The sequence below is a fragment of the Bidens hawaiensis genome, unplaced genomic scaffold (assembly GCF_021521415.1).
Source record: "Bidens hawaiensis isolate Kalapana, Puna unplaced genomic scaffold, B.hawaiensis_p1.1 tig00018320_1, whole genome shotgun sequence".
NCBI classification, from domain to species: domain Eukaryota; kingdom Viridiplantae; phylum Streptophyta; class Magnoliopsida; order Asterales; family Asteraceae; genus Bidens; species Bidens hawaiensis.
The window spans coordinates 64,372-82,760 of record NW_027492770.1 but is presented as its reverse complement, the minus strand read 5'-3'; the positions used below and the strand labels follow the sequence as shown (position 1 = coordinate 82,760).

The window sequence follows — 18,389 nt, the reverse complement described above, 5'->3', positions numbered from 1 at the left end:
TTATTTATGGACCTATGAAGATACCGAAGTAGGCGTTTAAGGGCACTCCAATGAATAGTGGTAGGAGCATGCATAAACTAAGATAACTTGTTAACCGTAAAGGCAACATCAGGATGTGTGGGGGAGAGATATTGTAAAGCACCAACTAAGGCTCGGTATTCCGTTGGTGAGGGTATAGGTATGCCTCCATGTAAGGTGAGAGGCTCAGAGCATGTAATCGATGTGGGCATCGGCTTACAATCACTCATATTGGCACGCTGGAGAATATCTTGGATGTATTTGGTTTGAGACAATAGTAGACCAGAGGAGTGTGGAATTACTTCCACACCAAGAAGTAGTAGGATAAGACTCCTAGATCTTTTAATGAGAATTTGTTGGCAATGGAGGAGATGAATGCGTTGATGATTTGAGAGTTGGGTCCGGTGATGATAATATCATCAATGTAAACAAGAAGATAGATGGGAGAAGAGCCGGAGGAGCGTACAAACAAGGAAGAATCGGATATAGTTGGTTGAAAACCATTGAGACTAAGATAAGATTTTAGTTCTTCATACCAAGCACGTGATGCTTGACAAAGACCATAGATAGCTTTATTTAGTTTGCAAATGTGAGACGGAAATAATGGGTTTACAAAGCCGGGTGGTTGAGCCATGTATACATTTTCCGTTAGAAGCTATTCAATATTCTTCTCAAATGTTCAAGGGAGAAGCTCTTGAATGGTGGAATACCCTGATCTGGAATAAAGGAAGAGAAACAATGTACAATCTAAGCTGGGAAGAATTCAAAGATCTTGTTATAAAGAAATATTGTCCACTTCATGAGATGGATCGAATTCAAACTCAGTTGTGGAATCACAAGGTTGTTGGAACAAATCTCAGGGAATACAATACTAAATTCCTTGAATATTGCCGACTAGTTCCACATCTAGTTACTCCGGAATATAATAAGATAACACGTTATATATATGGGTTGCCAAGAGAGATAAGAGACTTGGTGAGAGCTAATATGCCACATACAATTGAGTCGGCCATGGAAGTAGCCGGATACTTAATTAATAGCATGATAAGAAACCAAGAAGAAGAAAATAAAGAAGAAAAAGAAACCAAGAAACCGACAGATTTCAAGAAGATGGAAAAAGAAGGAAATATTTCAAAATCCACTTGTAAAATTTGTGGAAGAAAACATTTTGGGAAATGTCGACGAGAAGGCACAGATAAGTGTGCATACTGTAATAGAGAAGGTCACACAATACAAGAATGCCGGAAGAAATCAGGAGTATGTTACATATGTGGAGAAACGGGCCACTTCAAAACAAATTGCCCGAAAAGAAAAGCTAATCAAGACTGACACTAATGTCAGAAGAAATCATAAATATCTAACAACGAATAACATAGTTAACTTCTGTACATTAGTTGTAACTCGTTCTAAAAACGAGAAGTTTTGTAAACTGTGAAAGGGTATTTAATTCCCTCTGTTCTAAATAAGATATTAGCATACAAATCTTGTCAATATACAAGAATGCTTGAAAAACAATCGAATGACTGAAATTAAAGCTGACATTCAAAATTGATTAACATGTTAAACTGGGTTATCATCTGACAGATTCATCCAGATGGAATGAACTATCTTTATTAGGACAAGACGTATTAAACTTCGTATGTAAATACAAAATATAAAACGACTATAAAACTCTATTAAGGTTAAGTGAAACCTAAGAGTCTGCTGAATCGAATCAGACTTAAAGTCTGCTGATCAGACCAAGAGTCTGCTAAATTAAATCAAACATAAAAGTTTGCTGATTAGACTGAGAGTCTGCTGAAATAAGTTAAGCTTAAAAATCTGCTAATCAGACCACGAGTCTGCTGACATGAATCTGCTAAACTGAAACAGACTTAAAGTCTACTGATTAATCAACATGATCTAGATACCTATGCAAGCCTATTGCAAATATATGTTAATAACAAACTGAGGGAAAGGATTCTGAATATCACTGATGTCATGAGATATCAAAATATGCAAAGATAGAATATCATTGAAAAGAAATCTCTGGGAAATGATGTTAAAGGAATGATCAATAAAGATTGATCAAAAAGTCAAAGAAACTCGAGAATGTTTAAGAGACATGATTGTATAGCATATCAGATATGATTGCTCAAAAGCACAAAGGTACTGTTATGACGTAAGGAAAACAAATTATAAGGATCAAGAGATGGAAATTGATTCGACAGATCGAATCCAAGAAGCAATAAAGTTAACATTGGTAAATGTTTAGAATACGAAAGGTAAGGTAAAAAATTAAACACAACTGGCCACTGTGTTTAGCAATTTACAATTACTTATGATATTCTGAACTATTGACTGATTACATCAATCGAGATGTAAAGTTAGCAACAGGTCTGAAAATTTTCATCGTTCTACAATGATAGTTAAACGCGAGAATCAGATTAGATATAATCTAATCACTGATTAACAGAGTAAAAACATCCAAACCTAAGACAAGCGAATCTCGAGGACGAGATTCATTCCAAGGTGGGGAGGATGTAACATCTAGGAAAAACCCATATTTATTTTAGATAAAGTTGCCAACTTTGAAAGTTGAAGGATTAAAAATAAACAAAGCATTCTTATGTTAAGGAAATAAGGAAAAGATACTTTCATCCCACATGGAAACAAACAAAGAAATGGAAGCTCTTTATAAGGAAGCAAGTTTCCATATAAATGTTTTAATGTGACTAACTACTCTCCATAGTCCTAGCGGAGGGTGTGAAGCACCCGACGCGCACGGACTCGGACACGGACTCGGGCGATGGGCGTAATGTGGCGTTTTGATGGCGCACTTTGCACTTCGCACGCTCGCATCGCCGCGAGCCGCATAAGGGCCGGTTTAGTATTTTTGGAAGATGGAAGTATGATCAAGAAGTGGCAAGTTATCAAAGACGAGGGACTAAAAATAAAAATCTGGATTCTGGAACCCATCGCGCTACGCGATTGCCTATGATGACGCAGCAACACGTGTCGCGACCAGGGGACACGTGACAGACGCTAGGGTTGAGTCAGCATGCCACGTGTCATTTTCTGACATCGCGCCACGCGATGGCTTAAGACAAGGAACCATCGCGCTACGCGATGGTACCCAATTTTGGCTATAAAAGGGGAGGCTCACGTCATTCTCAAACCACACCACCAACACACTTTCACACACATAGTTAGCTTTGGTTTGCATGCCGACCTCGTGGAACGTGCCAAACGCCGAAGCTCTGAAGGGTTCAGCTGTAGAACGCGATATAGAGTAGAAGTGCCGCTCGATCAGTCATAGGCATATAACTCCAAATACCCGTGTGAGGTAGGGGTTCTGTTTAAATATTATTATATTATTATAATAGCTTAGACCATAGTCGGGGGTATAGCCCGAACCTTGATTACTGATAAGCATAATATAACTTTTCATAAGCAAGGGTTATAGTTAAATTATTGTTTCTTCACGATTAAGAAACGTAATCAGTTATATGCAAAGGTTATAGTTAAATAGTATTTCTTAATGATTAAGAAAGATACTATTCATTCACACAGGTTATAGTTAAAATAATGTTTCTTCTTGAAGAAGAAACATGGTATAAATGTTTCTTCCTGAAGAAGAAACCTGATATATAATTAATAAATAAACAAAGGGGCTAAATGTCCACATGTTTTATACAAACAAATAAATTATCAAGGTTACAGCTATACAAAACAGACTACGGGGTCTGAAGCTAGATCGTTGATCTAGATATTTATACAAATGTTATACTCGTACTATAGGTCCGAGATAACAGCCAATCAATCAATCAGAAAGCTGAAAACAGAAACAGAAATCAGTAACAGAAACTGATTTACAGACAGGGGTCAGTAACCGAAACTGATCAATATACAGGAATCAGTGTCATAAACTGATTACAATCATAAAAGGTGAATACGCCCCAACCTTTTACAACTCTTTTAGAGTCTGAACTGTTTGCATGGGATTTACGAATCCTTAAAACTTTGTGTTACAATAATGAGAAACAGGCATACTCAAATTAAGAGTATACATGTGTCTGGATCTATACATACATGGTGACTCGGATTTCCCCGAGGCCATGCATATCATCAAACACGTCTCTGGTAGTCTACGAGACTGATCAAAGAAATGATATTGTGTATATGATTAATTGTACATGTACTTAGGGTAATTGTAACCCAATTGAGTTGACTGTCTTTTACACACTGGTATTATTGAGTCAGCGTCATTCACCGGCTGTGTGCTGACGTATTTTTCCCCCACATTTCAAGGAAACTGTAAAAGAATATAACTGACAGGCAGGACTGATAGAAGATTAGAGACATAGTCATTAGAGGTGATCTGATGGCTCAGATATTTATTCAAAATGTTATTAAAGAATTACAATTAAAAAAAAACAGATATTTGAAGTATTAAAACGAGTGTTCAACTCCTGAGATTTTAATAATATTTAATCTGAAAAGACTTCCGCTGATATTTTATACATTATTCAACGGGTATTCTGACCCGACATTTTATAAATGAATATTGTATTTTCAAGACTTCCGCTAAATAATCCGCAACTCTGATATATTTTCAAAACCGGATACCAACTAACGGGTGTCGCACCCAGGCCCTGAGTCGGGGTGTGACACTTTGGCTACGAGAGGAGCCTTTAGACAGTCAACAGAACCATCGGGTTTGTACTTCGTGCGAAATACCCATTTAGATCCTACAAGATTGGAAGCTTGGTCGGATGGGATAAGGGTCCAAGTATTATTTTTAATCAACGCATCATATTCTTCAGACATTGAATTTCTCCAAAGAGGGTGTTTTAGAGCTTGTGTTATGGTTGAAGGTTCATTGATTGGACCATTTATGGCTGTGTATAGCTGAAAATTAGGATTATGATATCGAGGATTTGGTTTTCTGATACGAGATTGGGGTTGTGGTTCAGTGGTTGATGTGGGGTCAAGATTATGTGAGTTGGTTGTTGAGTTTTGGAAATTATATTCGGTAGCAGCGGGTAGAGATATAATAGGTTGGGATTGAGTGTTGGTTGGGGAAACGGAAGTGGGTGGGGTGTTGATTGTGGATGGGTCGTCTAATGGGTTGGGGGAAGCAGGGGGTGTAGAAGTTGTAGATGGGCCGAAGGATGGGTGGGAGGGAGAGTTAGAGGAAGTGTTTGGGCTAGTTGGAGGGTCTGGTGTGTTAGATGGGTTGGTAATGATGTTTGGGCCTGTAAGGGAGTGTAATGGAATGTGATCAGTAGTACGAGTTGTAATTTAAGAAGGGGTGTTGGTGGTGATAATTATATAATATTTGTAGACCATTTTACAAAATACATATGGTTATACACAATCAAAAATAAATCCAACTCTTTATCCACATTCATTCGTTTTAAAAACTTGTGGAAAACTATTTCCAAACAACTATTAAGCAATTATTCTCCGATAATGGTAGTGAATACATCAAACTTTCCTCACACCTTCAGTCTCATGGTATTTCTCACCTCACTTCACCCCCACATACACCCGAACACAACGGATATGCCGAACGTAGACATCGTCATATCGTCAAAACCGACTTGTCCCTTCTTACTCATGCAAAAATGACAACCACCTATTGGCCCTTTGCCATGACCACAGCCGCTTATCTCATTAATCGGTTACCTACTCCTACTCTCCAAAACACCTCACCGTATCACAAATTATTTAACAAACAACCAAATTATGGAAAATTAAGAAGTTTTGGTTGCCTTTGTTTTCCTTGGTTACGACCATATTCCCCCCATAAGTTACACCCTAAATCTAAACCTTGTATTTTTGTAGGCTACTCTCCTTCTCAAAGCGCATATTATGCACTTGATCCTACTTCTAATAAAATACACACTTCTCGACATGTAAATTTTATTGAAATCCATTTTCCATTTGAAGAACTTACAAACACCCAAGTTACACCACCAAATGCTTTGATACCATTAAGAGAACAGAGTTAATTGAAATTGAAAAGAGATACCTTTATTGATAAATGATAGTTAGAATATATATCAATTACAGAAGCTAAATTAAAGGAAACGTTACAAAGTAATAAATACAATTACTCTTATCAATCTTCTTCAATAAAGTCACGATTTGTGGCATGATTTTAGCTTGATTATTAATTCAAAATAATTCAATTAATAATATCATTCTTTAGAGTTAATAGATGCATATCAATTTATGAGATAATATTTACAATCTAGTTACTTATACTTTTGGTTACGTCTATAAGAATATCGCTGACACTATTTCCAGAAACCATTGACGTATCATACGAGTTGTATGACAAGGAGATAAGGAGTAAATAACACAAACACTAACTTAATAGACGGAATAAACTTTTGTTAGGATAAGGAGGCCATACGCATTCCGGCTACTCAACTAACCAGCTACTACACATTTAACTAATTTGTACCGCTATACCCCGTTTACCGAGAAACTTGAGGGATAACTGCTCGTTTACCAAGGATTTCATAAGGCTAAACACTTGTTAGACTACGATGCCAAAAGTAAACACTACTTTACATAAAAATCATCAAATCAAAATGCTAATTTACGAAGAAGTTGTCAATTTTCTCAACAAGAAGGGAACAAAATGTAATTCCAGAAAAGACCAGGGGCATAGTGATGTTTAAAGAGGCGAGTATGTGTAACTGTTCCGCGTTTCTTGGGTCAATGATTGCGTAAGTGGGCCAGCCGCAAGCTGTTAGTTCGTTTCCAAGAAGTTTCATTTTCATTACTAGAATTAGAGAAACCTGATTTTAGGTGTAGAATTTAATAATTTAGCAAAATGACCCTTAACAGTGAGGCAAGTGTGTAAGGTTTAAGCATCAGCAAATTTTATTATTCCTTTTAGGGTAAGAATAATCATACTGATAGTTGTGCATTTATTGAAATATTTTTTATATGAAAATAATATGAGATAAAAAGGAATTGGCAAATTTACTGTAAATGTTTTAACATGAATCTTTAAGCGAACTTATTTTTCTAGAGATACACATAGTTGATAAATTACATAGGGACACAAAAATGTAAACTAGAAATATTCATAGAGTCAACCAAACTATGACCATTCATAATATTAAGGGAATTTGATCAAAATGTCAGTTTAACTAGTCTTTTTTTATAATGCCCACATTCAATCTCGTCGACTCGTACAGTTTTTAATCTTTGGCTGAAAGAATTTACAAGCAACAAGATTCTGCCATGTATCATAAAGCTGTTTCAATTTATAACCATTTAGTTTCGATTTTCGTCAACAAAAAATCGTTACTAATGATTTGTCTCACATGCTTAACTTAAAATTCGTTAAAATCGAGTTGTGAGCAACCATACGTAACATGTTATTTTTTAATTGAAAAAAACTACAACAATATCATACTCAAATTAGAGAGAATAAAAATCTTGTTTTTATGGTGTAATTTTTATAAAAAAATATTAACGTATGAAAAGTTATAGTCATTCAAAAATCGTGGGGGTAAGTTGGTTTAAAATTAAAATAAAAAAAATAATATATATTGAAAGATGAGGACCAAACTTACAAGTATGTTAGTATACAAAGGTAGCGTTAGTATTACTTAAGCTAGCGTTAGTATAAAACGGGTCATGTTATTAAATATTAATAGCTTTTCTATTCGGGTGGAAAACGGAAAATAAAGAGCTTCTAGACCACATTTGTAAGTTATTCATAGTTGAGGGGTAATTAATTACATGTTGGTTTCTTTTATGGGATTTGTAAACTTAAACTAAAACTCTAAAAGTGTCTTTAACCCGTTGATGAAAATGGGCCCGCAGTTGGTGGAAATAGAGCTGTTGTGAATGTCGTATAAAAGCATAAAACAGGCTGAGTCCAACGGTCAGAGTGGAAAGGCTCAGAATCTTCCGGTTGTCATCACTTTTCACTTTTTTTCTCATAATATTTTCTGGCCAACATAACAAGAAAAGTTGATAGTTTCTTTACATTTTTGGGCCACCATTATTCGATATAATTTCTTTCTTAAAACAAGAGCTTTTTTTTTTTTTAAATAAGACAGAATTACAAATTTTGTCCTTTAAAAAAAGCCAAAAACCGGTTCGTGTCCTTTTCTAAGTTTCCTTGCAGGCGGTGTACTTTAAACTTTTTTTTTCTACACGTTATGTCCTTTACGCTAACTGGGTTAGAAAAACTCAGTTAAATGCCCTCACGTGAGACGCATGTGAGGGCATTTTTGTCTTTTCACCACCTGCAACTCCTTCCTTCTCTTCCTCTTCCTCCCTCGACGCTTAACCCCCTCAGGCTCCATTTCCCCCAACCGATTCAGATCCAAATTCAATCAAAACCTAATCCAATCAACAATGACATCACTTATACATTTTCACAGATCCCAAACATAAATCAATGGTTCATAAACAACAAGAAACACTCAAAATCCAACCTTTAACAAAAATCAAAAACACCCAGATTGCAAACGACCCAGAACAAACGACCCAGAAACAATAAAGATCCAAGCTTTAACAAAAATCAAGAACACCCGTAAAGATCCAAGCTTTAACAAACAAAAATCAATAACACCCAGATGAAATTGACCCACAAAGATTAAATCGAATGGTAACCTAAAACGATGCATAAATCGATCGATGTAGAAATTGAATCGTACCTTGTGAAGAACAGTTAGCCGCCGGTAATAGATCTACGGCGGTTGTATGGCGGTGGTGATGATGGAATGGGAGGTACAGGCGGAGCGTTTTTCCGGTGGGCTCTCCGGCTGCCGGAAAACGGCGCCGACTCGGAAGCTGAGGTTGTATGGCGGCGGACGTTGAAGCGGCGTTGAGGGAGGTTGGTGTGGTACTGGCGGTGGAGGCGGCTGTTGGAGGTTGGTGGTGGGAGGAGGCGGCGGGAGAGGAAGAGGAGAGGTGGCCGGAATTTATGGCTTAGAGAGAAAGAAGAGAGAAAGAAAAGAAAATATATATAATATATTCCCCTGTTAAAATTACAATTATGCCCATCACATGTCTGGCACATGTCATACTTAACTGACTTTTTCTAACCCAGTTAGCGTAAAGGACAAAACTTGTAGGAAAAAAAAGTTTAAAGGACACCGCCTGCAAGGAAAGGACACGAACCGTAATTTGGCTTTTTTTAAAGGACAAAATTTGTAATTGGGTCTTTAAATAAAAGAAACACCGTGAGTTGTAGTTAGTATAGTAAAGACACTATATATGTAAGTGGTTTCATGAAAGAGTTTATTAAGAGTTGGTGGACTTTAACTTGACCAACTAGACAAGAGGGAAACGGAAACCCAACATAAAAGAAGCATAACTTGGGCTATGAGTGAAGTTGCAAGGCGCATAAAAGAAGCATAACTTAGGCTATGAGTGAAGTTACAAGGCTCATAAGTAGCAATGGACGAAAAACTATCGACGAATCAAATCATGTGGCAAATTGCTGCAGGAGATTTAACTCGGTTGCTGGACCTGAATTAATTCAATTAGGACTCTAATTTCATCACTAAAACTTTCCCTAGTTTTTAGCATTTTTAAATTCTTTCCTTTTTAATCTAAAACACGTAAAATATTGATATCTTTAATTTACACGCTTATCAATGTCCTTAATTTCAATACTTGTTAGGCAATACTTGGCAAATTTAATATCAGTCAGGGAAAAGAACCAAAAGTTTTACGACTGAGTAAGCACTCGGGATTAAAATCGTAATTTCCAAAATCCAAAGCCCTAAACTAATATCACACACATGGATTATCCGTATAATTAAGTCCTATTATATATTCAAGTTACTCAAGAGTTCTAAAATGTTTGACGAAATGACATAAGCTCAACATGTAACACAAAACCTGTCAAATTAAGAAATCGCATTATGTAATGCTTCATATATTCACTAACATATCATATCTTTCAATTGCTATCTCTGTTATTTTCGTACCTCCATCCTGTTTCAATAATTATAAGCAAAACTGATAAAAAAAGAGGCCATTGTTTCAATAATTTAAAACAAGGGCTTACCGCATTCTGCGCCATTTATTTGTTTTTAATAACAACTTTGCAAACAAAATTGTGGCTTAATATCATGATAAGTTGCTATTAGGTGATAATATAATAGTTGCTAAAATTATGATGTTAAAATTGTTACAATTTACTGTTGTATGGATTTTTGTGTAATGTTAGTTTTTTGTACTTCTTAACAAATTGTATAAAAGGTTTATATATGTAAGAGCAAAATCTTGATAAGAAGTGAGTCCATGAAACAAAGTATTTATATGCGATATGATTATTATTAGCATAAATACTCAGTCTGATGCTAGTTCATCAATTCAAAAAACTGCTAAAAGGAGACATTATAAATCTAACAGTTCATTACAAACCAAAGTTTATATCCAAATTAATGGTAGATAACTATGTTACAAAATGTCCCAAAATCTAGTCCTTTGGAGCATACCCAATTATAGTAACAATACATGGAAGAATGTAACAAAGAGTACTTATATATGTATAAATATATATAAACACAAGTTATTTGGGTTCAATTTTGGCTGTGATATTGTATCCAGCACTGTAGTCAAATGCACCACTATCCATCTTTCTGAGCCCCCCTTCATTATAAATGCCTCGGTTGGATCCAAACTCGGTTGCAGATGAAGAAATAGACGATGAAGACGTGTGGATCCCTTCACTCTTCAAAATGTTCTCGAGCACTTTCACTATATCACTCATGGTTGGACGATCTGAAGCGGATTCTTCAACACATTGCAATGCTAATTGTATAAATCTCACGAACCCCGTTAAGAGGCCTGAGTCTTTAAGATTTGGATCAACTAGTTCCCTCAATCCGTACGCTTCTTCATCAGTTTTGTCCATTACTAGTCTCACCTCACGCACAATGTACTTTCCTTTTACAATAGGTAGTTTAGCGGTTACTAGTTCAAGCATCACAACCCCGAAACTATAAACGTCACTCATATCCGTTAGTTGTTGTGTCATGTAGTATTCAGGATCAAGATAGCCCTGCAAACATATACAAATAGTGGTAGCAACTTTAACAACTTAATGTGAATTTAAATTTTATATAAATGTGCTAAGAGCATTCCCAGCCCATTCCCTACTCTATATCCATATATATCATATAATTACACTACAAATTACTGTTTTTTTTCTCTCCTATTTAATTAAATAATACCTTTTATACCTTTATCATTATCTTTTCTCTTTCTTCAACTCACATCCGCTTTTCAAAAATATTAAAAAATTATAGGGTATGAATAGTGAATCCTCAAATTTAACTTTCTCATATAACATTTTCTCTCTCCGCTACTCACAACCACTCATAACCATACCATATAATTTACAAATCCTCCTCACATGTTTTTAGGGAATGGGCTGAGAATGCTCTAATAAGGGGTAAAAGTAGCATACCAAGGTACCCTTAACTTGAGTCGAGACATGGCCTTTTTCGCTGTCGGAAACTAGCTTAGACAACCCGAAATCAGCAACTTTGGCTGTGAGGTTTTCGTCTAGAAGAATATTGGTTGATTTGATGTCTCTGTGGATTATAGGAGGGTCAGCAAGCTCGTGTAAATATGCTAGCCCTTTGGCACAACCGAGAGCCACACGCAGTCTCCTCTTCCAATCTAGATGAATTTCTGATTTACCTGCAAATCATTTGTTCATTTAGTTTTAAACTTCAGTTGACACTTTTTTTAATTTATAACTTTCAAATAAAGATACACTCTTGTCACATCATACAGGACGTATGATATCGCAAAGAATGATCCTACAGGCCATATGACAAGCCAGTGGTGTCTGGATAGTATGTAAGTAGTGTTTATTTAGTTGTTCCCTATATCTATACCTGACAAGCTGTCTCTAAGGGTTCCTTTAGACATATACTCATAAACCAACATCTGTTCCTTTTTCTCGAAGCAAAATCCGACCAGGCCAACAAGGTTCTTATGATGCACTCGTGAAAGTAACTCGATTTCAGTCTTGAACTCGAATCCGCCTTGCATTGATCCTTGTTCAGCTTTTTTTATCGCGACCATCTGCCCGCCTGGGATTTCCCCTTTATAAACCTAGGAAACCATGTATTTGTTACAATATTTTGGTTTTGAAGGTGCATATGCGTGTGTGCATGTATATATATGTATACCTTCCCATAGCCACCCGATCCTATCATATTACTTTCAGAGAAGTTATCTGTGCTTTTCTTGAGTTCATCGTAAGAGAACCATCTAGCGCCCTTCAACTGCGGTGCACCTCCGTTGTCTTTGGTACTTGGAGCCCATGAACCTGTTGAAAACAGTTAAATCAGCCATGAAAAGTTATATAATTGACACATAAATTAAACTATGAATCTATGATATATATATATATATATATATATATATATATATATATATATAGGAGTACCAAAAGTTTTGCTTATACTAATGGCCTTTGCAGCCTGCTTCTTTTGTTTAACCGCATATAACACGAGCCCAATAAGCACGAGGATCAAAAGGGTGCAACCAAGGGACATCCCGATTATAGCACCAACGCCAAGACCACCTCGATTACCATCTGCAACATATGATCATAAGCTCATAACTCAACACTTATTCAAACTCTCACCATTTTTTAACTTGTTAAATCGATCACCTGCGAACGGATAAAGATCTGCCATGAAAAAATACGGTCCAAGTCCAAGTTCTGCTGGCGGCTTGTAAGTTTGCTTAGTTAAATAAAATCCCAAATTCTGGACCTCCACTCGAGTAAAATGCTTGCTTTCCGATGGAAAGAATTGCACATGCACTTGAAGATAATCATCAATGTTAAAGAACGGGTTTTGGAGAGCGACTGAGCCTGTAGAGAGGCTTAGTTTTGTGGAAAGACTCGATTCGAGTGAATGCCACAAGGTGTCGTTTGTTAAACTCCTAAAAGACGGCGCTCGGAAGAACAGGTTGCCTTCATATGGATAAGCACACTCACATCTTAGAGAACTCGGTTTCTGATCAGACGGACACGGTATGCTCCCACAAGGTAAGGGTGTAAAATATCCTGAAGGTAATTGCTGAAGTTGGCAATATTGAGTCTGCCCAAAAGTTGTATTGCAAATCGGGTTCCCAAAAAGTCTAAAACATTCACATAAAAGACATGTAAATATGACATACTAATAGAGATATTTATATAAAGTGTCGTTCTTACTCGAGTTTGTTTTTGTATTCGCTATTGAGTGTTACATTGTTGATCTTGTTGTTTTGTAAATCAACAATCTGCAAGTCTTCGCTTATGTTGCCACTCATATCGAGAGTATCGTTGAGATTATTGTTCTTCAATGAACTGTTGAGGATTGCTTTCAATAACTAAACATGTGATTTCTAATTAAAGAAGATCATATTATAAATTTAGTTTAGATGGAATGGCTCTAATTTTTACTAATTTTTCTTTTCTATTGTAGTTATTATTTGATTTATCATTTATCTTTAAGTTTCTTTGTCAGTAATTGTTTTATCACTTACAATGTTTGAATTCCTGATAAACCGAACAGCGCTTCCGGTAGCTTCCCTTTGAGTGATCCAGATTCCATAATGCTAGTCATGGCATCATAAATTCTCACATATAAGATAGTCTTTCTTTTATGCATGAGATATAAATCTTATATATACCAACTATTGAAAACTCACAGTGCTTGTAATGACGGCAATGTAGTAAACCACAGCGGAGGGTCAGATTCTTGAAATTGGTTGTTGCTCAAGTCACTAAACAAAAAGCATGTCTCACAAATTTTCATATCTCGGGTAATCTAACACGAAAAATAAGTTCAAAATGAAGGTTTTTATTGTTTAAATGTTACATGATTCACTTACACAAAAGTTAGAGCAGTCATCCCATTTAGATCAGGTAAAGCTCCCCTAAGTTTGTTGTAGCCTAAATGTCTATCCATCAAAAAGTCAAAGTCAAAGTCAAAGGCAATGTATATATATGTATCTAACACAATACAAATTTGTACTCACAATTCACCAAGAGTTGTAAGTTGGTTCAATGCTGATGGAACCTCACCGTCCAATGCGTTTCTATCAAGTCGACTGTCGCAAAATATACATGAATATCACCATCATTGTTATATCTTGGACCGTTGAATTTTTACGATAAGATGAACAAGTTTGAGCGAGTTTTTAAACAAAGTATGTTGATATGTACTTACAGAACCTCTAGTGCCTGGAGACGTCCAATTGTGTCAGGGATTTGTCCCGTAAACTGGTTCCCGTCGAATAGTCTGTGTTGCAAGAGCACAACCGATAAATTCTAATATGTTTGATGAAATGATTCAAAAACATTTAGTATGAGTTGGTCCAACTTACACATGTATTAGAGGCATGTCTTTGTCAAAAATTTTAGACGGAATAGGTCCCGAGAGCTTGTTCTTATTAAAGTGACTGCCAATTCACAATAATCAGACGACGTTTTTGCAAGATCATGCGAGAAAAACAGTATTGGTACTCACAAATGTTTAGCTTTTTTAAGCATATCCAATCCTGGTTTTGAGACTTCTGAATACGGAATCTCTCCAGACAACTGATTCTCCGCGAGATCCAACCAATAAAGATTTGACAAATATCCCAACGATGGAGGGATTTCTCCAGTTAGGTAATTCGAGTTCAAAGCGCTAGTGATCATAACATATTCATTAAACCAGTGAAAATTTAGTAACTGATTGCGTATTAGTTGTAGCGTTGTTATGAAGAATCTTACAGGAATGATAGTTTCTTGAGGTTTCCGAGTTCAGATGGAATGCTACCGGTGAAGCCACAGCCCATTAGTATCCTGAAACCAGAATTTTAACAAGTTTCAATTCGTGGCTGTTCTAAGTTAGTTTTTTAACGCGTGCGGTGTTTCATTTTTTATTATTTTTTTTTTTGCAATATGAGCAACCACAGAAAGAAATTTGAGCTTATGTGATACGGAGCTGATCCAAAAGTTAGCAGACTTTTACTTGGACCATTTTGACTGAAAAATATAAGGTAGTAAAGCCCCCAAACATAAAAATAGTATAACTTTGGCTACGAGTGAAGCTACGGGACAAAAAGGTTCCGATGAGCCAAATTATGTGTCGTATGCGATGCGATAGGCAGTTTGACCAAGCTGTCAGACACAAATTCCTTCGGTTAGAGCTTCGTTTTCATCACACTGATTGGCTTAATTTACGCTTTTATTCACGTCTTTAATTTCAGTATCTAAAATCTTTTTTTCCCTCCGCTCTATGTCACTAGTTTCTTCTGCATATATTGTTCTATATAGGCATGCAAGAAACAGTTTATAAAAAACTCACAATGTATCAAGATTTTTCAGATCTCCTATCCGCGAAGAGATTGGACCCATTAGGCCACGGTTAAACGATAAGTCCCTATCATAAACATCAAGATCTTGTCAGATTATACGATTTCAGTATAACATTTTATTAAAAAAAAACTTTATAAACTCACAAAGATGTTAGTTCAGAGAGGCCACCAATATCGCCAACGAGTTGACCTGCTAAGTTCATACTTGACAAGCTCCTGTGAAAGAACAAGAACAGTCCACATGTTAAATAGTTTAATTTCTTAGAATATTATTACAATGATATAATTGAACCAAGGTAAAGGAAGATAGACTGACAGTCCAATGACTCTAGTGTTGGTGCAATTGACACCTTCCCATGAACACGGGTCGTTTGACCTTTTCCAGCTCGGCGGCGTGTTTTGCCACTGATCTTTCAATGCTCGAAGTGCCGCAGCTGCATATGTAAATTTATGTGTGAACAAATTTACATGCCAGTATGAAAAGTTGTAGAGGTGGAAACTAATTAAATGTCTTAGTATGGGATAGATTATTAATTGTACATATTAATTTAGCCTATGGCGCTTATATATAATTACGCAACATATGTAACTACTTATGTAAAATATATGAATAATTACGCAACTCATATAAGTAGTTATAATTACAAAACTATGTCAATAGTTACGAACTTATGCTTAGAATTACATGACATATATTTACAGCTACACGCATACATAATGACACACGTTAAACGCACAATATATGGACGTTTTAAAAAAGATCGGTGCAAAAGAATGATTTAAAAAAGGTGTAGCAATACTATACTCAAGTTAAAGAGATAACGGAACCTTTTTTAAAGAAAAACAAAAATAATGTTTAAATATGAAATCACCCTTTCAAATTGAAGTCTCATGTTAGATTTTCATAAACCAAATCAAACAAGTATATATTGAGCAATTTTTCATTCATGTTTAATTTTCATCTATTGGTTTCCGGTTAAAGGCGACCTGCTATGTGGTGTGCGTATATAATGTATATATGTGTGAACCCTCGGGTGGGCAAAAATGAAATTGCACTAATTTTGACGTTATTTTACTAATCTCGTGAAAATAACATTAAAAGTGTCGGAAGGTTAATCAGGCATCATGTGGTGCGTTGATAGCCGAAAGACAAGGGTACATACACCAATCGGCCGGTGCGCCGATGGTTGAGTGTTATGTGCCTTATGTTCAAGGCTTGACGCAAAACTCCTATCGAGCCGGGGGTCTCACCGGAAGCAGCCTCTCTATTCCTACAGGTTAGAAGTAAGGCTGTCTACATCCTACCCTAAGACCCTACCATAGCTTTGCTACTGGTGGGATATACCGAGTATGATGATGATGGTTTCCGGCCAGTTAAAGAGAGTAAACTACAACACCACCACAAGATCACTTACCGTCACCAGAATGAGTATCGGCGACGATCACATGAACTTCCACCATGAGTAAAACCAAAATACACCACCACAATACCCGACATACGCCTACTTCCATGGGTGGAAAACACCTGCCTTTAGCAGTGAATTCGAGAATGCGAGTAGCCAATGAACAAGGATTTTCTTTGTTTATATGATAAGGATTTTGGTTAGTTAATTTAGATTATTAGAAGACATAATATCCGACAGATGCTGATGATGTCGAATAATTTTAAGTTAGGATTAATATTATGCAACATTTTAAGTCTCAACTGATGTGTGACAGATGGATCGTGTTGCTGGTTGCTCCGCCCGACCAACATAAATATCAAGAAACCTTGTTGTTTTTAAGAATATTTTCCTGTTCATCATTGGCCGATCAGACATAATATATTGTTGTTTTACTAGCTTGTCTGGTTCTTCTTTGGATGAGCATATGAATTGGCTTCATTGTAAGTATTGGATACATCACATTTGAAAATGAAACGATTCTAACATCTCATTTTCATCACAAAATATAATAGTTTAGTCATCACTAAGAGTCTAAGAGAAGACGACGACAACAATAATAATAATAATAAATCACACAACAAACATGAAAATCGTACTAAATACAAAAACTTGAAAAAATGTACTCTTGAAGCTTGTGGATAAAAATAATCTTAGGCAAAAAATATGATGACACTAAGTTTGTCACGCAATTTTTTTTAATTAAATACCCGTGAAAAATCGATTAAACCCGAACACTTTAGCAACCTATTGTAAGCTACAAGCCAAGTGTATGGCGTACCCTAGGTACCAACTAGCTCCTACCCTGCCAACCTTCTGTATTACATTGGCCAGACGTTGGAGTCATACGCTGCCAGAGTAAGTTACGTTGGCTCACTGGCTTTTCTAACTTCCTTTATTTTGGTCTTCGCCCCCCGTCCATGCATTTGGATACTTGAATCTCCCTAGTTTTCACCAATACCCGGCATATGCCAAACCACAACATTCGTCGTAAGATTTGAGTTAAAAGCATATAAAAACGAATTAATAAAATGCACAAATTACCAACCCATCATATCCATAACGGGACATAAAGCTACAGTGTTGCATAATTATGTAATTATAGTAGGTTTAGTAATTAAGTATGTAATGTTTGTAAATAAAAGTCAATTTATTCTATAAATGAGGATAAAAATGTGAATGATGAGAAAGATTTATAGTCGCACAAATAAACCCTTAAAAATAAATAAAAAAAATCATAACTCAACATTTAATAAAAAAACGAAAAAAAGTAAAAACAAAAAAATGTTTCTACCGTCTTCCTCATTTAAAAAAAAACACAATGTTGAGAAAAAAGATCATTGCGTCTTTTTGTTTATCATTGTGTTTTGTGTTTATTTTCGTCATTGATTGTGTCTTTTTATCCTTGACATTGTGTTTTTTTTTCTTGACATTGTATTATATTACTCAGCATTGGCATTGTGTTACATTTTACGATTTGTTGTGTCTTTTTATAGTTATAATTGTTTATTTTGTTCATTTTAGTCATTGTGCCTTTGATCTTGTCATTGTATTTTTTTGTCGTATTTTTGGTTGGAACGAGAA

General features: G+C 35.9%; 1 protein-coding gene across 1 annotated transcript; it reads right to left on the bottom strand.

Moving 5' to 3' along the window:
• Nucleotides 1–10,528: 10,528 nt before the first annotated feature.
• On the bottom strand, nucleotides 10,529–16,875 carry LOC143555817 (leucine-rich repeat receptor protein kinase HPCA1-like). Its single transcript, XM_077045306.1, has 19 exons — nucleotides 16,779–16,875; nucleotides 15,680–15,797; nucleotides 15,508–15,579; nucleotides 15,354–15,428; nucleotides 14,777–14,848; nucleotides 14,529–14,690; nucleotides 14,386–14,460; nucleotides 14,229–14,300; nucleotides 14,038–14,109; nucleotides 13,891–13,959; nucleotides 13,708–13,782; nucleotides 13,543–13,614; nucleotides 13,229–13,363; nucleotides 12,683–13,155; nucleotides 12,455–12,604; nucleotides 12,195–12,334; nucleotides 11,898–12,117; nucleotides 11,462–11,697; nucleotides 10,529–11,053 (listed from the first exon to the last, which is right to left on the bottom strand). The coding sequence occupies exons 1-19, from the start codon at nucleotides 16,873–16,875 to the stop codon at nucleotides 10,562–10,564; spliced, it is 2,877 nt and encodes a 958-aa protein (XP_076901421.1). The 3' UTR covers nucleotides 10,529–10,561.
• Between the last annotated feature and the right edge of the window lie 1,514 nt (nucleotides 16,876–18,389).